Here is a 23,437-nt window from a genome sequence, read left to right on the forward strand (position 1 = left end):
CTCCCAGAGAGACATCTGTCTTAGCAGCTCTGGCAGAGTGCTGAAAATGCTTAGCTCTAGGTCTGTTATAAAGGCCAGCATTCCATTTGTTTAAATAAATGGAAAAATCGAGAAAACAGAGCAACAGTGATTATAGAGATCTCTATGAAATAGCAGAGTAAAATTTTAGCTAGGTTCTGTGGAAATATAAGCTGTTACATGACTAATTTAAAATTGATAATTTAAGTATCTATGAAGAGAGTACTAGCTAGGAAGGTGCCTTAAATTTTTAATAAAGGGTGTCAAATCCAGAATGCAGATAAGGATTCTGTTTCCTTTAAAATGTTACATTCAAGAAATCAAATGTATTTAGTTAGATGTATTCATTCATTTAAACTCTTCTCCAGGGATAGTGGCAAAAATAAAATTGTCCTTGGATGTAATACACATTACTCTCCAAAATTTTTTCTCCAAAATGGATACTGGAAATCATTTCAAAACTTTGAAGTCTTATACTTTACCTCAAGTAAATCCATACTGTTAAGCAGTGTAAACACGCAGTTTGCTGCCCTTTTAAATTATTTAGTCTTGTAATCAAGTAATTGTCATGCAGTAATATAGGATGATATTTTTACCAATTGCTATGCAGTAACATGAGTTACATTTTAAATGAGATTTTGATAATCTGAAAATATGAAAATCTAAATAGGAAAAGAAACGGACTGATTTAGTTACAGCTTTTTGTTATATGTATGCTTTGTCTGTTGCTGTGCTGAGGAAACTTCTACCTGCTAAGTATGGAGGTTGAAGTCCTCTTTTCTTTGGTAGAGGAGAAATCAGAGTTCCTTCTATAATTCAGAAAAATGACTGTCAGATTTCCAGACAAAGCATTCTGAACTGATTTGCACCAATCTGAACTACAAATTTGAATGTGCAAAGTATAGATGACGTGGCTGTGTAAAGTAATCAGAAAGTTTAATTCCATTCCGTCCATTGAGACTGAATATCAGGATGAAAATGTGTATTATTTTCACAAATAATAAATGTCTGGGTGGTTAGATAATCAGAGCATAGAACAGTGATACTTCCTTACAAAATATTGGCCTATAACTTTCAAATGTATAAGTATCAGACAACAAAGCTGTCATAAAATAGGCCTAATATCATGTTTATAGAGAACATCTGGGTGATTATTCTCAATTAAAAACACATGTTGTTCCATGATCTGAGCTTTGTCTTTTTCTGCATGTAGAAACTCAGTACGAGGCCTGAGTTTCACCTTCTACATTTGTGTTTAAATACATACATACATACATACATACATACATACATATATATATATGTAATGTTGACTGTCTTGGTTTATTTTTTTGTTTTGTTTTGTTTTCTTTTAGTACTGATGTGTTAGTAACTGATCTTAGCTTTGTAATAGGGTCTGTACATTTTTATATCCTTTTCTTCTTCCAGCCTCAAAACAGGGGATTTTCATTACTCTAAGGGGGGAAACTAGTAAAGAAGAATTGGAAACATATGTCTGTTCTGTGTGTGCCTCTTTCTTTCATGGATGTTTTTGTCAGGTAACAGGGAGAAATGGAAGTAGACTTAGCAATACTGGGGTAATAGGGAATTGGTGATACCGGGATATTCTCTTCTTACGGAATCAGACCCCAAAGGAGATTCAGGCTTGATCATTACCTTGACTGTAAGCTGCTTCTTCAGTGCTTTCTGTTAGAGTGTAAGTCAGGTTTAAGTGTTAATTAAGCATCTGTCTTCCTGTACTTTCAAGTCCTGAGACTTGATTAAGAGTGACATTACTGCTAGGCATGTTGTACTTTTGTTAAGTCTGCTTTTAGGTGGAGAAGAATGAATTGTACAGCTTTATGCAAACCACTTTAATATTTGCATACTTGGCATGAAATGGAGAAAGTTTAGTTTGCCACTGTTCTCATCAGCTGCTAGTGAAGATCTGACCTTTTGTGCCTTAAAATGATGATCTTAGTGCATCTTCTTGAATGGAGGTTACTAAGGACAGCCTTGTAAAACAACATACAGTCCTCATGTATCCAGAGCTTTGTTTTTACCCTGAAAAAATATTTTTTAAAAACCTGGATTTAGAGCTATGCAATTCTGAGAGAAAGCGACACTTTGCAAGTGCACATGCAGCCTACTTTACAGTCAAATTTCATTGATTTATCTGGATGACTGAGATTAGGCAGACTTTGGCTGTCATGGGACACTGCCCCAAGACAGTTTTGAATGCTTTTTATGAGTATGTGTACCTTACATTAAAAATTATGGAGAAGTTATATTTTCCTTACCAGTACCTCTACAAAAAGACTTTTATGATCCTGATCAGTGATCTGTGAAGAGCTCTTTTTATAGTAAGAAGCAATTCTATAGTTCTGTTAGTGTAATCAACCTATATGTTAGTTTTATTTAATTTGCCAATTGTGTCATCTTATTGCTCAATTTCTTCTACTGTTTTCACCCCTTCTAAACTAGCTCTTCATTGCTCTTCAGAGAGTCTCCATTTTTTTCAGCTCCTGTAACATCCAAAAAGTGTACATGAAAGCTTTTGTCTTAGAGTATTTGGCATTTACTATGGAAACAGTTTAAATTTATCGAACAAATATTTTTTGGCATAACATTGGGTTCATTAAAATCTAACTCACTTGTCGAATTTGCATAGGTATGCATTATCAGAGTGCCAAGAAAGGAATGTAAACTGTAGTTAAGTTTCTAAGGAGTAATTGAGCATCACATGTTCATTGACAAAATCATGCTGCAGGATTCTGTTTCTTCAGCAGTCACTGACATTTACACTTTTCATTTGCTCTGTAAAATGTTTTATGCATAAATAACTTCTCATGTGGTATTTGGAAAAAATTCACTTACACATGCATTTAAAAAAAAGTGCCCCCAAACCCTCCGTCATTCTTAATTAATCATAGTAAGATCATAGCGAGACATTTTTATTTAGCAGGTACCTCTGAAAGTACTGCTTTTATTATGATTATGCATTCATTGATAACTTTTTTTTTGGCTCAAACAAACATGTTCTCTTTCAGCCACCTTCCTCTTCTAAGTAGTTTGTTATCTTTTCAGTTTTGTTCGGAATCAAGATGTTACACACACACACTCTCCCTAATGTAACATGTAGAATAATAAGCTTTTTACTGCCTCCTATTCTGTGCTGGTTAGTGTCAGAAAACTTCTTGCCACTCCCCAATACATATGGCAAGAGACAATATTAATATGAACCTATCAACATCTGCTGAAACAATTTTAGTAGATGTGGAAAAGGAAATTAATCAGAGGAACAAATGCTTTTGAAAGGAAGGAAATTTTGTTTAAGGGTTCTGGAGAAGCTTTAATTCAGCTCCATTGTTCCACATCAGTATAGGACGTGCAGTCCTATTTCTGATGTTTATCTTCAGTTGCTGCATGGAAGACTTGTTGAACTTTTAACTTGGCAGGTAAGTGAAGAGGAAACTCGGAAATATATTGGGGGAAAAAAGTGTAGTACCAAACTTAAAAATGTTACTGCTTGTATATTCTGCTACTAGTTATATAAACTGAGCATGAAAACTTATTTCAGTGATTGTGTGCAATTAATATCAACTTAGATTATTATCAAGAGAAAATTAACAATATAGTTTATATTGTGTGATTATTTTTCTCATTTTTTTCTCATTGGGCTTATTTTTTAGTTATGTGTTAATTGGTCATATTTGTTGTTTTTTTTTATTTTGCTTTGCTTTTACCTTTAGGTTCACAGTAAGATAGGTATTGTTTGAAGTTTCTCCTTGCTCCCTTGCATTCATGTTTAAATAACGGGACAAAAAGAAATCTAATTAGATTTTGTAATTCTAAGTCTAGTCACTGAAAACAAATATTTTGTTCCCTGAAGTGCCACAGAAACAAATAAGCAACTACAGACCAGTGTCTGTGCTGGATTTTCAGCTCGCCCTGCAGCCCATCACCCAGGTACTTCCATGCCTTTTGCTCCTCACTCTACACATCCTGCTGCCAGTCTTCATCCCCCAGTAGATAGATGGGATCAGTGACTGCAAAGGGTCAGCTTGAGAGATGGAAGTGTCCAGGAGGGAACTGGCAGATAGGTGTGCAGGAGTGACTTGAATAATGTGAAAATAGGTGGTATAGGGGGGAGTGAGGTGTCTTGATGTATGTGGTAGGAGGGAGGCTCCTACCAAGCAATGAAGTAGTATTTTATTTTACAGCCTTATCTATCAGATTTTTGTTGGCTACAGACCTAGGAGAGAAAACTTGAGAGAAAACCTTCCCCTTGTGTTGCACAGCTGACAGTGCTGATTTTATTATTTTGGGGAGTGTGACAGACTAAAAATTCTGCTAATTTTTGACGAGTATTTTCATGATTCATGGCAAGAAATAAGAACTCTTCTACCAATAAGCATTCAGTTGTTTTTCAGTTGTTAACCTCCAAGAGCTTATTTCTGTGCTTTGTTACTTGAGTTTGCTAACGTATCTACAAGGGGAAAAAACAACAACGGAAAGTTGTAGAATAAATCAATAATTATGGAATAATTTAGGTTGGAAGGCATCTAGAGAGAACATTCAGCCCCGTCTGCTGCTTACAGCCGGACTGATGTCAAGGATGGATCAAGTTGCTGAGGGCCTTATCCAATCAAGCCCTAGAAATCTTCCAGTGACAGGGGTTATACATTTTCCCTGCGCAGCACGTTTCAGTGCTTTTCTGTTATCTCTGAAAATAATATGAGTCCAACTGGTATTCTCTTTTCATCATGGGAGGACTGCTGCTTGTCCTTTCAGCGTGCAGCCCCCTAACATGTTTTGTCTCCATGATTGTTTTACACTGAACAGTCCTATTTTTACTTAGCTCTTCCTCTTAAAGAAGACACCTTGACTCTTTTTTTTCCTCTCTGAAGACGTTTTTCAATTCTGCTTTAATTTTTTTTTGCATGTGAACTCATAGTCCATCCTTGATCTAACAAAAAGCTATAGGCCAGCCTGCCCATAAATAAACTTCAGGCTCTTGTTCTATAAGTGGTAGCTGCAGTCTTATTTTAGTCTTTTGCTTCAAACCATGTGTAAGGATTTAAAAGTTGTGTATAAATGTGATGTTCTTATTGGATTGAATTGAAAAGCTATTGTAAATCTGTCTAAGCTTTTGCCCTTTTGCAGTAGTGAATTTCTTGAATTAACTATTTAAAGTTTTTTCCTCTGTTTTTAGATATTTTCTTGATTTGTATGTGCTTACCAGTATCAAAAGCAATTCTCCAGTTGGAGATTGGAGGATTTATCTTAAGATATCATTTTGCATAACAGTGGCATATGCTGCAAATAATAGTATTTCCCATGGACACCTTTCTATACCTTTATATACTTTAATCTTAGCCCTCTAATTAAAATATGAGTTAATGTGCAAATGGGTATGTACAGGAGCGTAAAGTTGACAGTTCATAAATTCATATAGCACCTTTCACAATGCAGCAGTCATGATTAGTTCCTGTAGTGGGTGCATATTTTTTTCTGGTTTTGAAAATTTGCTGTTTGAAAATACATTCAGTTAATTATTCACAAGCAGACATTTAAAATGTTATTTTCTCTATATGTTTCTGTGCAATTTAAGTTAATTTGAGACACTGCTAATGCTGTTTCAGCACAGCCACCAAATTATGCAGACTCTTTAAAAGAATTAATTACCCTTGTGACATTAGATTGTACAGTCCTCAGATAACAAGTGCCATCAAAAGTAGGTATCTTGATATTTTGACTAGCTCCTGTGACTTGAAACTCAGTACTGAAAGATGATGTCAGAGAGAAAATGTTCCAATTCTAGCATTTCTGCTTCTCACATCTAAGATATTGGTGAAGTGCAAAGGAACAGAGCTATTATTTAAGGGCTAAAGGACCAATGTACAGAGAAAAAAATGATTATACATATCTATTATTAGCTTCATGAGATGGTATTTGGTAACAATGCTAGCTTAAGGTATTCTGATTTATCTCCTTTTTACCTTTTTTCCCAATTTGCTACTGCATTGCCCTTAGGTATATTGGCACATCTGTTCGTCAGCTGCCCTGTGAGAAAAACTGGGGTGGATCCTGTGGAAAAATTACCTAGGAAAAGAAGCCTGGGGTTTTGTCATCTGTGCATTTTCCTCACCCTGGTGACAAAGCTGTCCCATGGGAGCTTTCCCAGCCTCAGTGAGGGAGTTCTATGTGGTGATGGGTGAATGAGCAGGACATCAGTACTTTTATCTGCTGTTACTGTGGAATATTTTGCCTTGTGGAACCAGGGCCTCATGGAGTCAAAAGACACCTATATTTTTACAACCTATTTCACTCACATACCAGAAGTTCTGCTCTTTATCATGCCCAAAGGTTCTGCCACACTGGCTAAGGCAAATGTATAATCAAGCACCTGGCTCCAGCATCCACAAATTAGGTGTTTTTACCTCTGAGATCTCCTAGAGCAAGGTGCCCCAAGTATACCTCAGACAGTGTTACACTGAAAAGTTCTTATTTCCACAGAAAATAGATTTGCACTCAAATTTGCATTCCACTGAGAAAGAACTGAATGTGGTTCTTCCTTCTGCATAAAAACATAATTGATATAAATTCAGACTTGTGTTTTAGGTATTGTCAAGGTGATTGTGTTCCAGCTCGCTGCTCCCTTTTCACTTGATAGCTCTCTTTTTGGTAGACAAGCATGGAAGTGGTATTTGCCGAAGTCAGGCTATGGTTATGATTTTCAAAGCCTAAAAGCCATTTGACAGAGGAGAAAGAGATTATGTCTGGGAAACAGTACACCTGGTTCTGTTCCTAATTCTTTTTTTTTTTTTTTTTTAATTTTCTATTTTTTTAATGTAATGCTCTAGCAAGTATCTACATATAGTAACTACTGCAGGATCCCAGAAACTTATTTTGGGGAACAAACGCTGCAGATTTCTAATAATAGTGTTATATGTATGTTAAAATGTCAGTGGTTTTCTGTGTGTGCTAATGGTATAATTTCTGGAAAACTAACTTCAGCTGGATACCCAATGACTCAGCAATGTTCCATGAAGCTCTGTAGTTTATTTCAAAATATCCAGATTATCTTTTCCTTTAAAATATTAGGGTTTTAATGTGAAGTAGGTATTTGTCAATTTACAAACTTGTCATAAATCATAATGTGGGGATTATAAAAGGTGTTTGTATGTGGGAAGAGCTGTGATGCTTTCAGTCTTGATAGGTATTCATTATTTATGTTTATTCTTCTAGGTTTATATACAACATTTTGATGAGGAAGTGATTTATTATATTATACACTTAATATTCATCTGCTTAAATCTAACCATGATAATCACTCAACGTGACCTTCTGCTGTTCCTTGCTATTTGCAGTCAGTAGAATGTATTGAAAGCGAGGGTTAGCACGACTCAGAAGAAGTGAAAACAGCATGATTTACAAGATTTTGTATTAACTTCTGTCAAAAACAAAACAACAACTAGAAGCTTCATCAATATTATGATGTGTTATACAAAAAGATATGTTTTTGCAACTGTTAAAATTGTTTCAATTAACAGGGCAGTTAGCAGGAAAGGAAAGTGGATGATCTGAGAAAAATGTTCATGTTAAGGTTAACAGACCTTTTCATTTTCCTATCAGACTATGTTTAATTTCTTAACCTCTTCTCTTATTACCTAAAGGTAATTGAATATATATTTTCTGAAAAGCAGAAAACGCACTAAGAATATTTTTGCAGCTCTCCTCAGTGCAGAATACTCATTGACTGTTTTGCAGTTCCCGTTGTGGAAATGGTAAAATGCCTGCGAAAGCCTCTGGTGCTTTCGTACACTTGTTATAGTGTCTTGGCAGCCTCAATTACTGTTTTGACATTCTTCATTCAGTGTTTTTCTTTTCAGTGATTTTTTTAGTATGTTCTTTTATTCAAAGTGTCTATATTTAAACTACTTTCTATTTTTATTTTTCTGTGGCACGACAAATTCCAGAAATACCCAATAAGTAGTCGGTTTCAGCTGAACAGAGAACTGAACCTCGTGTGTAACGAAGGGCTTTAGACGTGCCTGATGGCTGTTGCCACCTGTTCAGACAAGAGGAGGAGATGATGGAGACTATTTCAGCTCTATTCACCCCTGATGGTGTGTTTGAGACTAGTTGGGAACACGAGCAGTGATACTAACATACAGCTCTCATCAAAGTCATCCTGGGTAACGAGCAGGTAGCCAGAGGCCACTGTAATGTCTTTACTACCTGGGTCTTCCTTTAGGACCAATGCTGTGGCTTCTAAGATAGAATGATAAAAACTGAGAATACAGACAAATGTTAATTGATGTTGCTGTATCTACCAAGCATTCATTATAGTCAAAATGGTGTTCCCACCTTTCTGTTCCAGTTATTTGTTTTTACATGAGCTATGTACAATATCATAACAGCCAAACAGCTTCAGATCGAAGCTCCATCTAGCCAAATATTCTATGGAGTTACTGGATACCCCTCAATCCTTAAATTAGATAATTAAACTGTAACCCCTTACTCAACTGTTGCATTCATAACTGTATGGTTAAGGTAGATACTCATCTTCTCCACCATTTTCTAAGCAGAACTGCTCTAGCCAGGATGATTGTTTCTCATGTGGCAGCTGTTCCAACCTTTTGATTGTCTTTCTTGTCCTTCTTTGGTCCTGCCACAACACCCCCTGTGTGTTGAGTGGGACAATTGCATGCAATATTCAAGATACGGGCAAAACATTAATTATACAATGGCAACAAGATGGCTGCTCTTTTGTTCTTTATTTTTCTCTTAACGATTCTCAGGATTTGTTTTGTTTATTATATGATTTCTATTAAGCACTGTACTGAAACTTGTGTGACAGTAAGGGAGAAAAATAAATCATGCTGGATCCAACAGGGGCAAGGCCTCTACTGCTCTACGGTTCTGTATACCCAGGTCCAACCACTAGCAAGGCAGAAGATGGGTATACCCAGCACACACACATAAATATGTGAACTTCGTATGTGATCACAGACAAACACATGAACAGAGGGAGCACTCATGGCCTCATCCTGCTCCTGTCTCTGTCTGGACAAGCTGGAATCCACTAGTGAGAATCTGTGCATATGTGTTCACGTGTGTATGCATAGGTGTGTGAATATACCTGTAATCATATATACCCACCTATACACGTACAAGGTGGGTACCCCTGCTCAGTGTGCCCAGTAGCTGCCCATGCTTCCCAGTCTCCCAGACACTGGTATCAGCAGGACCTGGAGGCCCCTCCCCATGCCAGCTGCTGGCACAGAGCTTTGCACAGACACACACAGCTGGAAACAATGTCCCTGGTCCCATAGCCAACCTCTCCTGCTCACCCCTGATACACAGGTGCTCTCACACCAGAGCTGGCCCTTGAATCCCCACTCAGCCCTTGGAGCCTCACTCACACCCTTGCTCCCAGGCCCCTTCACCCACGCGTGGGCTGGGCTGGCTTCACTTCTGCTGCTGATCACACACTCACTCACACACCCAGTTGAGCTTCAGTCACTGGCACCATGGAGATGTGGGTCCTCAGCCCCATGGTCAGACCCCAGCTGCTGCACTCACACCCCATGCACATGTGCACAGAGAATAGGGAGCCCTCACCCAGTACAGGGTTAGGAAGGCAGCTGATGAGCCGGACTGTGGAGATCAGGCACAGGGCATGGCCAGGTACTGACCAGCAAACTAGTTAGATATGACCACCCTTTTTTATCTATTTACTACTCTGTCTTCCTACTCTCTTACATCCCAAAGTCACCCAAACCTCTCCCTTGTCCTGCTCTGGTTTCTTCTCTAAGCATTTCACTTTAAGTCCTGTGTGATCCCAAACTGCTATTCCTTACATCCCGTGGTATGTCCCACCCGTAGGCAGCAACCCGCACAGGAGCTCCTACAGACTCAAAGCAATGAGTTTCACACCTGGACAATTCTGGGCTCATGGCTTTGCTGGGACAGCCCAGGCCCAGACAATGAAGTCCTTGCTTCAGGTTCTCCCCTGCCACTGTGTGCCCCAGTGCTCCTCTGAGCTGTGGAGATGACCCTGTGGTGGGCCCAGCAGGGTTTTATTCAGGCTCCCCTTCTGCTATTGGAGCCTGAATATCCATCTCTGGGTTTTAGGCTGGAAGCTCTGGTGGCCTTTTTTTATTTACAGCTGAGCTGCTACCTCACTGTCACTTCCTTTACTTTGATGTCTCTCTCTATATAAACAGAATGGCTTTTACACTGCCGATGATTTATGGATGGATGGTGTCTTCATCTCCATTTAAATTCTTAACCTGCTTGGGTTTATCATCTTGTTTGCCTGCTTAGCACTTGAATCCATTTAGAGTCAGGTTTTTGGTTTTGATTGTTTCCTTTATGTGAAGGTTGAATTCTTAGGCTACGTAATCCCATACAATCCCGGGTATAAAGCCAGGAGCTGCAAATATAGCCCCTCCCAACTAACTACTTTAAAATATAAGATACAAATTAGACCTTTGAAATCTTAGGCTAATTAGGGGTTATTTGCAAAGCAATTTATAAATATATATATATTAAAAACAAAACAAAACAACAACTTGGATTTGTGGGTTTATTTTTGTCTTTTCAACCAATCCCTACCTGGCTTTGCAATCCTAGCTAGACTTTCTGTCTGAATGAACTCTGGGAGCTTTTCTGAGTTGTGCTTTTTTGTTTGTTTGTTTCTTTTTTAATATTTTCAGCTTCAATTTATGCTATCAAATTAGAAAATAGACTTAAAATATTTCAAGTATCAGAATGCTCACTTGCATCTGCTGCAGTTAAATTCACTTTTACCTTTTAATTTCCTGCAACATCTCAGTTTTGTGCTCTATATATAGGCAAAAGTTGGGCATTCGCTAAGGTATGTTATTTGTAGTTTGTCTCTGGAGAATTTTTCTCACATGGTTCTTACATTCTTTGGTTTCCTATGCCCTGAATATGTGTCACCTTTTATGACCTTTTCATATGTTACAATTTTAACATCAAGCTTTTGGGATGGTCTCCTAACCCATTTGGTTAACCTGTTCCTCTGCTTTTACACCTCAAAATTTGCTTATTCTTCATCTGGTTTTGCTTGTTCCTGAAAACTGAGCTTCCTGAGTTTGAAACAAAGCACACGTAAATAACTCAGCCCTTATTTCTGAGGGATTCCTTTTTCTGATAGTATTTCTCTGCACTGTGGTTCTTGTTCTGATTTTTGAGGCATACTTAAAGGAGTTGCTCTGGTGGTTGGCTTAGTTTTAAGGTAAAAAAAAAAACTTCACTTTCCTCCAAAGTTTGCACTGCAGTGGTTTGGCTCGCTTCCTTATACTTCCTGTGACATATGCAGGCACAAAAACACCACAACAAAATCTTCAGAAATCTTTCAATAGTTCTGTTGTTTGTTTGTTTGTTTCACAAATTAGATGAGACTTAAGCCTGAGATTTTGGAACAATATTTTCTATAAAAGCTGTAGAAGTCAGTACTAATATGTGGCCTTTTTGTGTACTGTGTACTAAATATATAAAAAACCTTCCCTGAAACTGATCTTGTTTACGTCTTGGGCTGAAGAACCAAAAAAATGATCAAGCAAAATTGCATCTGATCTTTATTGTGTAATAGTTTCGTTTTGCTAATAAAGTGTTGTACTGTATTTTGGAAATATAATTGTGTTTTTAAACAACAGCTTGTAGAAACGCATGATAATGAAGTTCTTGAGCAGAAATTTGGGAAGGGTCTTAATTTCAAAGAGCCTTGGAGGTATTTTTTCTTTCTGCTTGTCTGTGATCGTTGCTTAAGCGAGTCTCTGTATGTGTAAAGATGCTGTTACTTTTTTATTTTAAAAAATCTTATTTTGGTACTGCAGTAAACACATGAAATGTGTTTTCATGGCTTTCGCTAACATAATGTTAATACACTGAAATAGAAAACTGTTTTAGAATGTTTTTCTTCCCTTTCTACTCTGTGTATCAGCCAGTTTACAAGATGTTATTTTATGATATTTCTGAAACTGTTCCAAACTGAAATTTCTCTGTTAAAGTGAGACGGGGAAGGATTTTATGTAGCAAATTGTATTGACTATGATGAAATCTGTGTGCAATGTATCTGTCCAATTCTATTAGAAATTGGAAATACTTAAAGAAAACATTTTAAAAACACATGTAAGTATAACTTTCCCAGTGGATTAAGTTTGTTCTGTGTGTAGATGTACTCCAAAGAATGCATTTAGTTTTACTTCTTTATCTATTGTTTCATGTTTTATTTTGTTAGGCCCGACGCAAAGAGGTTTTTATCCAGGAACGATACGGAAGGTTTAATCTGAGTGACCCATTTCTGGCTCTGCAGAGAGACTTTGAGGCAGGTGCTGGTGAGAAAGAAAAGAAGCCAATCTGCATGAACCCTCTCTCCATTTTAGAAGCCGTTATGGCTCACTGCAGGAAAATGCAAGAAAGAATGTCAGCTCAGTTGGCTGCTGCTGAAAACAGACAAAAGAAGGTACCCTTCTACCAACTCTCTTTTTCCTTTCCCTCTCCTGATTTGTTCTTCAATTTGCTCCTTTGTCTAACTTGATTATTGTCACGAGTGTTATTTTTTTTTTCCGCTTAGTTGTCATATATAGTGAGGTGCTAGTTGTCTGGTGATATTTTGTGGTACACATCATTAGTTCCATGAATTTAGCTCTACTTATGGAATAAATGAAGTAGAACTATTATGAGTCAATGCACTATATAAATAGACAGGTTTACATGAGCTAAAGGAAAGCATTGTCACTATATATTTTTAAACTAACTCCATTGACACCTAGAGGAGCTACTGTTATTTTGCATAACCTAAACTGCATAAAATAAATCATTTATTTGTTTTTCTAATTAGGTGTCTCTATTTCATAAAACAGTACTAAAGTAAATCAGAACTAAAAAATATTTTTTTAATATTTAGAACATTTGGTGTAAGGAGAAAATTATTTTGGTACAAGTATGATGCCAAAAAATAAAAATAAAAATAAAAAAATAAATAATAAAAAAAAAAGAAAGAGAAAGAGAGAAAGTCTCATATTTAAAACAAAAGAATGTCATTTTGAAAGTGAATTCCTGGGCAACTCCTGACATACCTACAACAGGTTGCCCAGGATGTGCCTGCTTGAGCAGGGGGCTGGACCTTCAGAAGGTCCAAGTTTTAAGCTAAACTTTAAAGAACTACATTTAAAAAAAATAAATAAAAGTATTTTTTTGGAAGTGTGTCACTCATATGCTAACTTTTTTGCTCCTTATAACAAGTAGGGATTTTGAGTGAAACTCATGTACATGACTCTCTACAGAACTTGCATTTTTTATTTTTTTTTAAGTCAGTTTGAAAGGCTGTTTCAACAGGGCTCCCTCTTAAACTTCTTGGTTTGTAGAAACAGATTACTTTTCTCTCAACCATCTCCATTAACCTCCACGTAAATTATTCTTTCAGTGTTTTCCCTTCCCTTAGTTCCACATTTTCCTGTCTGTTCTCCATCTCTGAAATCCTTCAGTAGAAGAGATTAATGAAAGTATTTTGAGGGATTTTTTGAAAGGTTCGACAAAACATGGTGACCCTGCGTAAGAAAAAAAAGTTAAACCCAGACAAATGTGATCTAAATACAGAGCCAGCTGTACTTCCTCTAGGAGTGGTTCCTCTTTCTCTAGATGTGTGATGCCTCTATCTTCATGTTTCAAACTGCATCACTATCTCACTCTTGCACTAAGTGGTGAGGTCTGTGTACAGCTCTGGGTACTGTTGTCTCTGGATATCACTGGACTCAAACAGGCTCTGAGTGAGCTCTTTTTCCTGAAGACTTATTGCCTATGAATATAGTGACCCTGAAGGTATTCTTTAAATAAAATAATTATTTGATCCTAAAAAGTAAGTCATAACAATACTCAGGAATGTAGAAAAATGAAGAGGTGCACAAATGACTGTCAGTTACGGGCTTACTTTATACCAAACACCTAATCCCCAGATGTCATCTGCTTTGTGTTAAGTTTCCAGCCCTTTCCATCTCTTTGAATGCCTTTCCTGGAGTTGCTGACAAAATTTATTTTGAAGTTTCCTGGAAACTCAAAGCCAGATCATCAAAATGACAGTTTTTGGTCTGTCAAGTGTTTGCAGATAAGTTAGTATTAGGATGCATACTCATAGATAGACATGATGGTTGGAAGAGGCCTGTTGATGGGATTTTGTAAAACTTTGTGCTTAACACAGATTATTACCAGCAGTACGTTCGGTCATCTGTGAATTTGTCTAGCTGAGTCTTGAAAATACCCAGGAGTGGCAATACCACAGCCCTCCTGCACTACTATAATTGTGAAGAATGTCTTAAGGGGCAATTTCTCATTACCCTTTTGTTATGGGGTCCCACCTTCCATTGCTGAGAAGAATTTGGCTTTGTCGTTGCTGTAAGAGCCCTTCAAGAAATAGTAGTATCCCACTATTAGATCATCCATCAGTCTTTTTTTCACTAGGCTAAGCAAGGTCCCTTGACCATTTCTCAAAACACGTGCCCTCTGTCTCTCACTTTTAAAGGGCCTTTCCTGGTCAGTTCTTTACTGGTCCCTACCAATGTTCTCAGTATCCTGCTATATTCCTTTTCAGAGCCTTCTTGGGCACATTTCCAGATGTTTATGTTACTGATATGATTTAGTGTATGCGTATAGTACACTTCACAAAAACTCGCCTTGTAGTTAGTTCACAAACTCATAAATAATTGCAACTAGTTCCAAATCTGTCATCTAAAGGAAAAAGTAGTGTAAATATTCATAGATGTGTTATTTTGTTTGCTTGTTTTTTAATTCAAGCAGATACAAACAAAGGAATGCGATGAGGGGAGATATAGGAGATAAAGTAAAATAAGAAACTAATGCTGCTCTTGTCAATTTGAGATCAAATACAGGAACATACATACATATGTACGTATGTATGTTAGGGAATTCTTGTTTTATACGCAATGCTTACAAATAAGATAATAATTTGGAAAGCCAATTTCATCCCAGCTGTATGTTAAGATCTACTTGTAATTTTTTGAAAGTAAGATAAATTGTCTTACATTTACAATGATTTTTGTACCTGTTTTAGCAAAAAATAATAATAATAATTATCGGATGCTCCATTGTTACTAACTAGTTGTGTTTGTCCATGAGGGACAGTCTTGTGAAATTTAAAACAATGAAATGGTTGAGAAAAAATTATGATTTTTCTTCACTTTAAGAACTGGGAATGGGACCACTCCTAAATACAGTATCATCATAACAGCTTCTTAAATTAATTTGCAGCCATGCTGTCATTAACATAACTGAAGAGGTACTGTTGCTGATATTGTTTTATTTAACAATGACTGATAAAGTCATACCTTATATGTTTCATTTTATATTTTTTATATATATATATTTGTTACTGTTTTTAAAGACAGGTGTACTTGGTTGTGTGAATTGAATTACACAGATTGGGTTAGTTAACCTGGGATGAAGCTGTGGAGCTCTTCCACTGCTAAACAGTTTTTGATGTATTTGAATTTGATATTTATGGTGTAGATATAATTTCCCATAGTGATTTCTTTCTCGTAGTTCATGGGTGTTTATTATAATGGCATGATTTGAGGAAGAAATTTTACTCTTACTAAAATATTTCACATAAATATTGCTACCACCTGTTTATGCTTTTTGCCATTATTCATAAGAAAATGGAAGAGAAATATACATTCAGGTAACATGATTAGAATATTGGTAGATGGAGGCATACATTCCACTAGAGCTAATTCCTGCAGGATTTGTTGTCTATGTCCTCTTTGTCATTTCTCCTGCTTTCCTTTTTCATCATTTTATTGTGTTTAAATTGTACTTAACATGTGGGGAAAATTTATTTTGGGGACAATGAGCTACAGTGGGTGGGATTTATTTCTGTTCCAACTGCAGTCTGTCTCTCTTGAACTTCTCTCTTGATAGCATGAGAGTCAATTCTATATGGTACAACCAGAGAGTAACAAAGCTCTTATTTTAAGATGTCATTTATATTAGTTGTAATTTAAATGCAGTTTAATTTAAAATTAATTTCAGGCATATCTACAGTGGTGTGGAAAACATTTCAAGAGCTAAGAAATTTAATCTACTGTTGTAAAGGAGAGGGAATAGCGTGCTGTAGCAGCAGGTTTCTGGAAACCTCTTGGTAAAGCATGTGGCTGTTGGTTTTTTTCTGTTTGTTTTTTGATGGTGTTTTTTTCTTGTAGCAACCAAGACGAATTTTAAGCAATGAATGAGAGAGAAGATATTCCACTCCTATTACCAATCTCTTAGGCCATCTCATTTCCCACATTCCTGTTTACAGTAAATATATGCTATACTATATACAATAATATATATACACTATAGCATCTTAAGCTCTGAAATCAGTATCAATTTGACCAGGATACTAAAATCTGAACCTTTACTATATTTCTCCAGCTGCTGAAGTGAAACATTTATTCCAAGTAGGATCTTAAATATTTGCCTCAGCTTTCACCAGATTTTTTTTTTTAAATCTGTGAAATGTTCTTATATCACGTCATAGAAGCATGAAGCAGTTTCCCGTTGCAGTCAAAATAAAACTTGCGTGAGCACTTGATTTTTTTCTAGGTACCTGAGACTATTTTTCCAGAATAGTCTCCAGGAATATTTTTCCAAAATTCCCACTTAAAAAAAAAAAAAAAAAAAAAAAAGCACTTTATCGGTACAGTTCTGAATTGTTCTTCCTGTATAAATCTCTACATAAGTATTAAGCAGAATTGATAACTGACAAAAAGAGCACAGGAGAAGGGACCTGTGCTCTGTCTGGTTTTATTATCCAGATGAGTCATACAGGAAATGACTGCACCAGTGTGTAAACAGAGTAGGAAGAAAGAAGCCAATTTTTCTTCTGTTGTAATTTGACATGTGTAAAAGTTTACCTGGGCAAATACAAAGTAATTTAGGATGCCTTACTATTAGTAATTATTTTATAAATCAGTGTGTTAACTTGTATTTTTCCAGTGCTTTTCTATGAGACAGTCTTTGAATAAAGGAACAGTTAGTGGGCAAAATGAGTGAGTTAGAGGCGTTGACTGTATGAATGAGTGGAAAACTTATTCTCATCTGTTTTCTGCACATAATAGTAGATCCTAGCCTACAGCATAGATTATACATCACTGATGTCAGCAAGACATTCTACTGTTAGTAAGTACAGGAAAATGTCTGTGACTATACCAAAAAATTGCTCTCAGAAATTAATGTATTTTTTATAAATGTTAGTAAATAAGACAACTGCTATGGGCATGGACTGTGTTTTTCAACATTAATTTTCTTTAGTCTGAGGAAGGCCTGGAACTTAAACTTTCGTTTCTGGGCTTTTTCTGCAAAACTTATTTCTTAATTGTGTCCAATTCCTGTACTGAGAAGAGGACTCTGTCATGTCTTACGTACATGTTGAATCAGGTATCTAATTTCAATGCTTGCCTGATTTCTGGAGAACAGGCAGATCCTCACTCAGAAATCATGAGGATTTAATCAATTTGTGGAGTCTTTGTGTTATCGATAGAGCAAAGTAGATAGTTTTGCTTAGTCTCTGCATTGCTCTGTCTCTTTTTCTTGCTTATAGGCACTTGCATTAGATACCACAAATCACTTTCCTGGGCAGACAGGTTCATTTTAGGCATACTCTCAAAGGTTAAAATATTAATGTCACATTAATACTAGGTGATGTTGAAAGTCTGCATCTTGCTAATGAGAATTTTTCTATATGTTTTCGTACAGCTGGAAATGGAAAAATCTCAGTTACAGAATCTTGAGCTGGAGCACAAAAAGCTATCTGCTCGTCTTGAAGAAGAACGTGGCAAGAACAAGCATGTAGTATTGATGCTAGTGAAAGAGTGTAAGCAGTTGTCTGGACGAATAGTAGAAGAAGCCCAGAAACTGGAAGAAGTGATGTCAAAATTTGAAGAGGAAAAGAAAAAGGCTAGTGAATTGGAGGAGTCTCTTGCAGCTGAGAAACAAAGGAGTACACAAATGGAGGCTCAGATGGAAAAGCAGCTGTCTGAGTTTGACACAGAGAGAGAGCAGTTGCGTGCCAAACTTCATAGAGAGGAAGCACACACCAGTGACCTCAGAGAAGAAAGAGACAGAATGATAAAAATGATTGAGCAATTAAAGAAGGAGAATGACAGTAAAGCTAATCTTTCTCTTAAAAACAAAGATAAAAATAAAGATAGAAGCCTTGTTTCTGTTTCCGTTGAAACAGAAGAGCTGAGTTCAAGAACTATTGCCTGCCAAACAGATCCTGTAGTGACGGACAGTAGCACTGAGAATACTAAGAAGTTGCCTTTGACTGTATCTGTGAAGCCTTCCACAGTGAACCCGCTAGTGTCTGGCAATACAAAAATGAATGTGTGTGCCAATGCAGCACTTGTGAAACCTGTCATTGATAGGCAGTCTTCACATAATGAACTTGTCCCTCCTGCAACTCCTGTTCCTACACAGAATCAAAACAGAACTGAGGAAAATGGACCAAGTACAGGCTCATCACCTGATTTACCAAGTAGCACTTCCCCCTTTCCAAATAGTACTTCCCTTTGCACTCCTTCCACACCAACTGTCACAACTCAGAATCACTCAGTAACTTCATCTATGCACAGTTTGCATTCACCGTCTGCCAATGCTACTGGCCATCCAGGCCTAAATCCACGAGTCCAAGCAGCTAGGTTTAGATTTCAAGCAAATGCTAACGATCAAGACCAAAATGGAAACACAACCCAAAGCCCTCCCTCAAGGGACGTATCTCCTACTAGTCGTGACAACCTAGTTGCCAAGCAGGTAGCTCGGAATACTGTCACCCAAGTCCTTTCAAGATTTACCAGCCCTCAAAGCGGCCCTCCGTCGCGGCCTGGGACATCACATTCAATGGAAGTTGGCACTTACCCCCCAGTCGGTAGAATGAATTTAAAGACGCCTAGTGTATCAAGAATTGACAGAGGAAATCCTCCGCCCATTCCTCCTAAAAAACCAGGGCTTTCGCAAACTCCTTCTCCACCACACCCACAGCTTAAGGTTTTAATGGATAGTAGTCGATCCCCAAATACAAGTGTAAAAACTGACAGCAAAACCGTGACCTCACCTCTTTCAAGTTCACCACAAGGAATCAGGGTAATAAATGAGGAAATTATTTCTAAGTCCTCACCTCAGCTGCCACCAAAACCTGCTATAGATTTATCTGTGGCACCTGCAGGCTGTGCCATACCAGCCATAGCCACATCTCAGGTGGGTGCCTGGCCTTCCCACTTCCCTGGACTGAACCAATCTGCATGTTCAGAAAATTCCTTTGTCATTCCCACCACCATTGCCTGTAGCTCCTCCATAAACCCTGTTAGTGCTTCATCCTGTAGACCATGTGATTCAGACAGCCTCCTGGTAACAGCATCAGGTAAAGGGATTGATATGCTACAAACTGTCTCCCTCTGAAGTAATGTTTTGTTTTTACTCTAAATTTCTCATTTGCTTTATTTACCTTTTTCTTTTGTTTCCTTTCTAAGCACTGAAATTTCCATTTATATTTTTTCCACATTCCAGGGGTATGGAAATTCTTTTGCATGAATTAGTAATGTCCTCAATTAGTTTGCTTCCTCAAGGAGGTCTCAAAATTGAAGCTATTTTTTTAAAGGTAAATAGTTCTAACATTTAGAGCAAATGGGCAGTGGATTATGAAATATTAAACAAATTACCTTTTATTAATATTGTTATTTTGGACTACAAAATGCTTTCTTAGCCTGAAATAATGTTTTGAACTTTATCTCTGCTGATGATCTTCCATGTAATATGTGCTTCAGTTACTTTCAGTGCTTTTTTGAATCTTTTAGTAAATAGGGCATAGCTGTATTCTTCTCCTATGGCACTAAATGCTTGCAGTTCAAGGTACATTATTGCCTGGATAACAGCACAGTTTGAAATATAGCACTTCATACCTACAGAAATATACTGAGGTTTTATTTCCTTTTTCTGTATTTTTTTTTTTTTTTGGCAGGTATTTATAGTTGTAGGCTTTATTAATAGCTATACATGACATCTCACAGGTTCACTTCAATTAATATCAGCAAAGGCTTGATGTTGGAGAACATTAAAATCTAAACGTTATGTGAACAGTCCAAGTCTGCAGTCAGTGCATGTATCTGCTATTCATTTTGCATTGTGGTGAAGACTTTCAAGCCTCATTTGTTGCCAGCTTCAGGATATCTTCTTGATGACAGCTAAATGAACAAAGAAAGCCCTGATCTCCTTTTGAGTTAATTGCAGATCTCCTATAAATTCTTTTCAGTGTATGTCCTTGCTGGGATCAATAGCACTGAAAGATCAGGTAGAAGCCTTTCTTTACCCTCACTTGCACTGCGGTGAGAAGATGGTTGCAGAGTTGAGCACTTTGGACACAAAAAATCTTTGTTAACGCTGAAGAATGCTTGAATGATCTGAAACTTCATACAGTTACTTTCAGTTCAGTTATGGTCCTTTAGTCCCTTTTAACTTGAGTATCTTTATCTCATCTATAGGGTACGAACTGCCCCCCACAGTTGGTGTGCTTCCATCACACAGCTGACCACTTTTTGGTGGTGGTTGCTCCACGCAGTTGGCAAGTTGGTAAGGCAGTTGGACTAACTCTAGTCTTGGGGAAATTGTTCTGATAGCACCATGGGACAACCTGTATCTGTGTATACAGGAGATTCCAAGGTTTGCATTATTTAGGAATTTTTATTCCCATTTCACTTCAATGAAGACTTCCAGCACGTTTCTCAAGTTTTAATATCTTTTATTTACTTTTTTTTTTCTTTCTTTTTTTTTTTTTTCCAGAAAATGTTTGGAATTTCAAATTTACTTTCAGTTAAATCAGACCATAGTGAAATCTTATTCATACAGTTATGCTTTTAACATTTGCCTAGTACACCACACTGTCAGAATCTTCTCTCCTTTCTGGAGTATGACACAGAAATATGACCTCAAAAATCTTATCCTGCATTTGTCTACTACATCTTGAAGTCATCAGCTGTGGGATTTGATGGCTGCCTCTTAGTTTATTGTTTTTCATATAGATGCCCTGAATTTTCAAGCTTTATTTTTTGATAGTCCAATTACCGTGTCAGATAGTTCATTAGTCTTCCAGTGTTCCAGATATTATCTGAATCTCATTTGCCTTCAGGAGCTGTTAGACTCCATAATGGAATTATAACTTTGTAAAGAATTTAAGTTTCTATTAATGTACAACAAATTAATTATTGGGAAAATCAGCTTCAAAGTTAATAGTTTCTGTGGGCTAGAGGCTGTCTTGCACAAACCCTGCCAGTGTGAAATAGACTGTATATTTCAATTACCTTTACATTAACTAGATGATCTTTAATGATCAATTAAAACAGTTTTTGATTATTCTCTAAAAAAAAAATAAATCTTCTATCTTAAATATAAGTTTACTTTATTTCTTTCCTACTTGACTTCATAACTGCATGCACTAGTTTGTGCTTCTAAGTATGAACGTTTTTAGGCAACAATCATTCTTTAAATAGGACTCTCACCAAATAGTGAATTTTTAGCTTGTGAAATTCATGACAGTTCTTAAAGGCAATTCTCAAACATGAGATTTTTGTCAAAAACTGTTGTTTTTTCAATTGTACTGTTTTATGTGTTCAGATTGCCTTTCGTAATTTAGGCTTTACTCAGTCTTCACTTGCTATTGGAAGGGATAGAAACAATTGAGACCGTTTAATCTCATAATCCTTGTTCTGAGTATTTGACACTTAGTGTTCTGTAAGTGGCACTGCTTTTTGTGAATTTTCACAAATGAAAATGGGAAACATATCCCATAACCAGAAGTACGCAAAAAAAGATTACTTAAACTATATTTGGTGGTCTACTGTTAATTTTTATCAAAGCTGTTATTTTAATATTCCTCCTCTACTGACCTCCAAAATAAGGCAGAAAGAATGTTAGTAAATTTGCAATATTCAGGTGAATATTCAGGAGCTCCTTTGACTTTAACCTAAAGTAACACTTGATTGCATTTTTCTCCAATCCAACCTTGTTTCTTATTTTTTATTTGTTTTTAAGGATACTTTATCTATTTGGGCCAAGTGTTCCTGTGATCTGCACTAGAACTAAATAAACTTTGAGCAGTAGACATTAAGCAATTATGAAAAGACATTTCCATTGAAATTTTATGCTGAGAAAAAAAAAAAAAAAACAGATTTAATAAACAAATTGACTTTGCCTTAGAAAAAAGCTAGACCAAACTCAATAACACTGTTTTAAGTAAGATGATTTGGCCAGTAATGCCTGAATTAATATCACTCATTTGCTTTCTTTTTTCAGTTTCTTTTTTTTGAGTATGATCTTACTGAAACCTCTTTCCCATATCTGCATTTTGCCATGCCCTCTAGCCACAGATTCAGGTAGTTTTGCTAATTTTCTGGTTGGCTTTAATCTACTTTATTTACTTTTTTTTTTTTTTTTTTCCAGAAAATGTTTGGAATTTCAATTTTTCTTTCAGTTAAGGCAGAACATAGTGAAATCTTATTCATTTTTTATTGTATAGTAAGTAGTGAGCTTCAATCTGAATTTTGTAATATTTTACAAAAATGTGAAAAACAGATTTAATATTGAAAGAAATGGAAAGAATCCTCAACTTTCATATTTTTTGGTTTCTTGATAATTTCACGTTTCTTTCTTCTTACTGTGGAGTCAGAAGAATTGACAATAGCCTAGTCACTAAGGCATTCCTTTTCTTATTTTGAAAACAAATGTCCTAGTTAGGTTGGATTGCTGTAAGAACATATCAATAGTGTAATTTTCACTGGGGGAGTGTCTTGGTTCTAGAAAGAACAAGTATTAAAAGAAATCTTAAAATATGAGTTCAGATAGTTTCAGTCACATGTTCTGTTAAATGAATGCAGTGATACCTTCCTTTAAATGTGGGGCACTGTACTGTGTTGCTCTTTTCAGTCCTGGTAAGAAAAGACACCAGCTTTTGTCATCAATGTTGAACAGACTGCACATAAAGAAATTACAATGAACATTTATGGCCTGATTCAAAATCTGCGACAGTGTTTTCATTAACTTCAGCAGCCTTTGAACTGGTGCCAAAGTGCTTCTGCTCTGTTTGGATTCCTACATTTCAATGGCTCTAAGACTTCAAAATGGAAATGAATCTAGGCAGTTGGATTTTCATACCCCTGGGATCTCTGCTTTCACTTTCTTCTTGGTTTGGCGCTTTTTATGTCACTTTTCAGTGAAGTATGTTTTTTGTTTTGCTCATTTCTATAATGATTTCTTTAATTATTCTCTCTATTCAATTGGCTTAGAATATAAAAGGGGCGGGGGGGGGGGGGGGTAAGGCACTGATCTGGGCTCTGAAATTAACCATCTCCACATTCTG

General features: G+C 36.6%; 1 protein-coding gene across 3 annotated transcripts in view; it reads left to right on the forward strand.

Moving 5' to 3' along the window:
* Nucleotides 1–23,437, forward strand: part of CTTNBP2 (cortactin binding protein 2) — an 87,233-nt gene that overhangs the window by 21,219 nt on the left and 42,577 nt on the right. For all 3 annotated transcript variants that reach the window (XR_004253127.1, XM_032185322.1, XM_032185331.1), the window contains exons 3-4: nt 12,275–12,499; nt 17,788–19,450. Coding sequence is in view for 2 of the 3 variants with exons in the window: in XM_032185322.1 (XP_032041213.1) it covers nt 12,275–12,499; nt 17,788–19,450 (1,888 nt within the window). In the remaining variant the exon portion in view is untranslated. The remainder of the gene's footprint in view (nt 1–12,274; nt 12,500–17,787; nt 19,451–23,437) is intronic.

The sequence above is a fragment of the Aythya fuligula genome, chromosome 1 (genome assembly GCF_009819795.1).
Source record: "Aythya fuligula isolate bAytFul2 chromosome 1, bAytFul2.pri, whole genome shotgun sequence".
NCBI lineage: Eukaryota > Metazoa > Chordata > Aves > Anseriformes > Anatidae > Aythya > Aythya fuligula.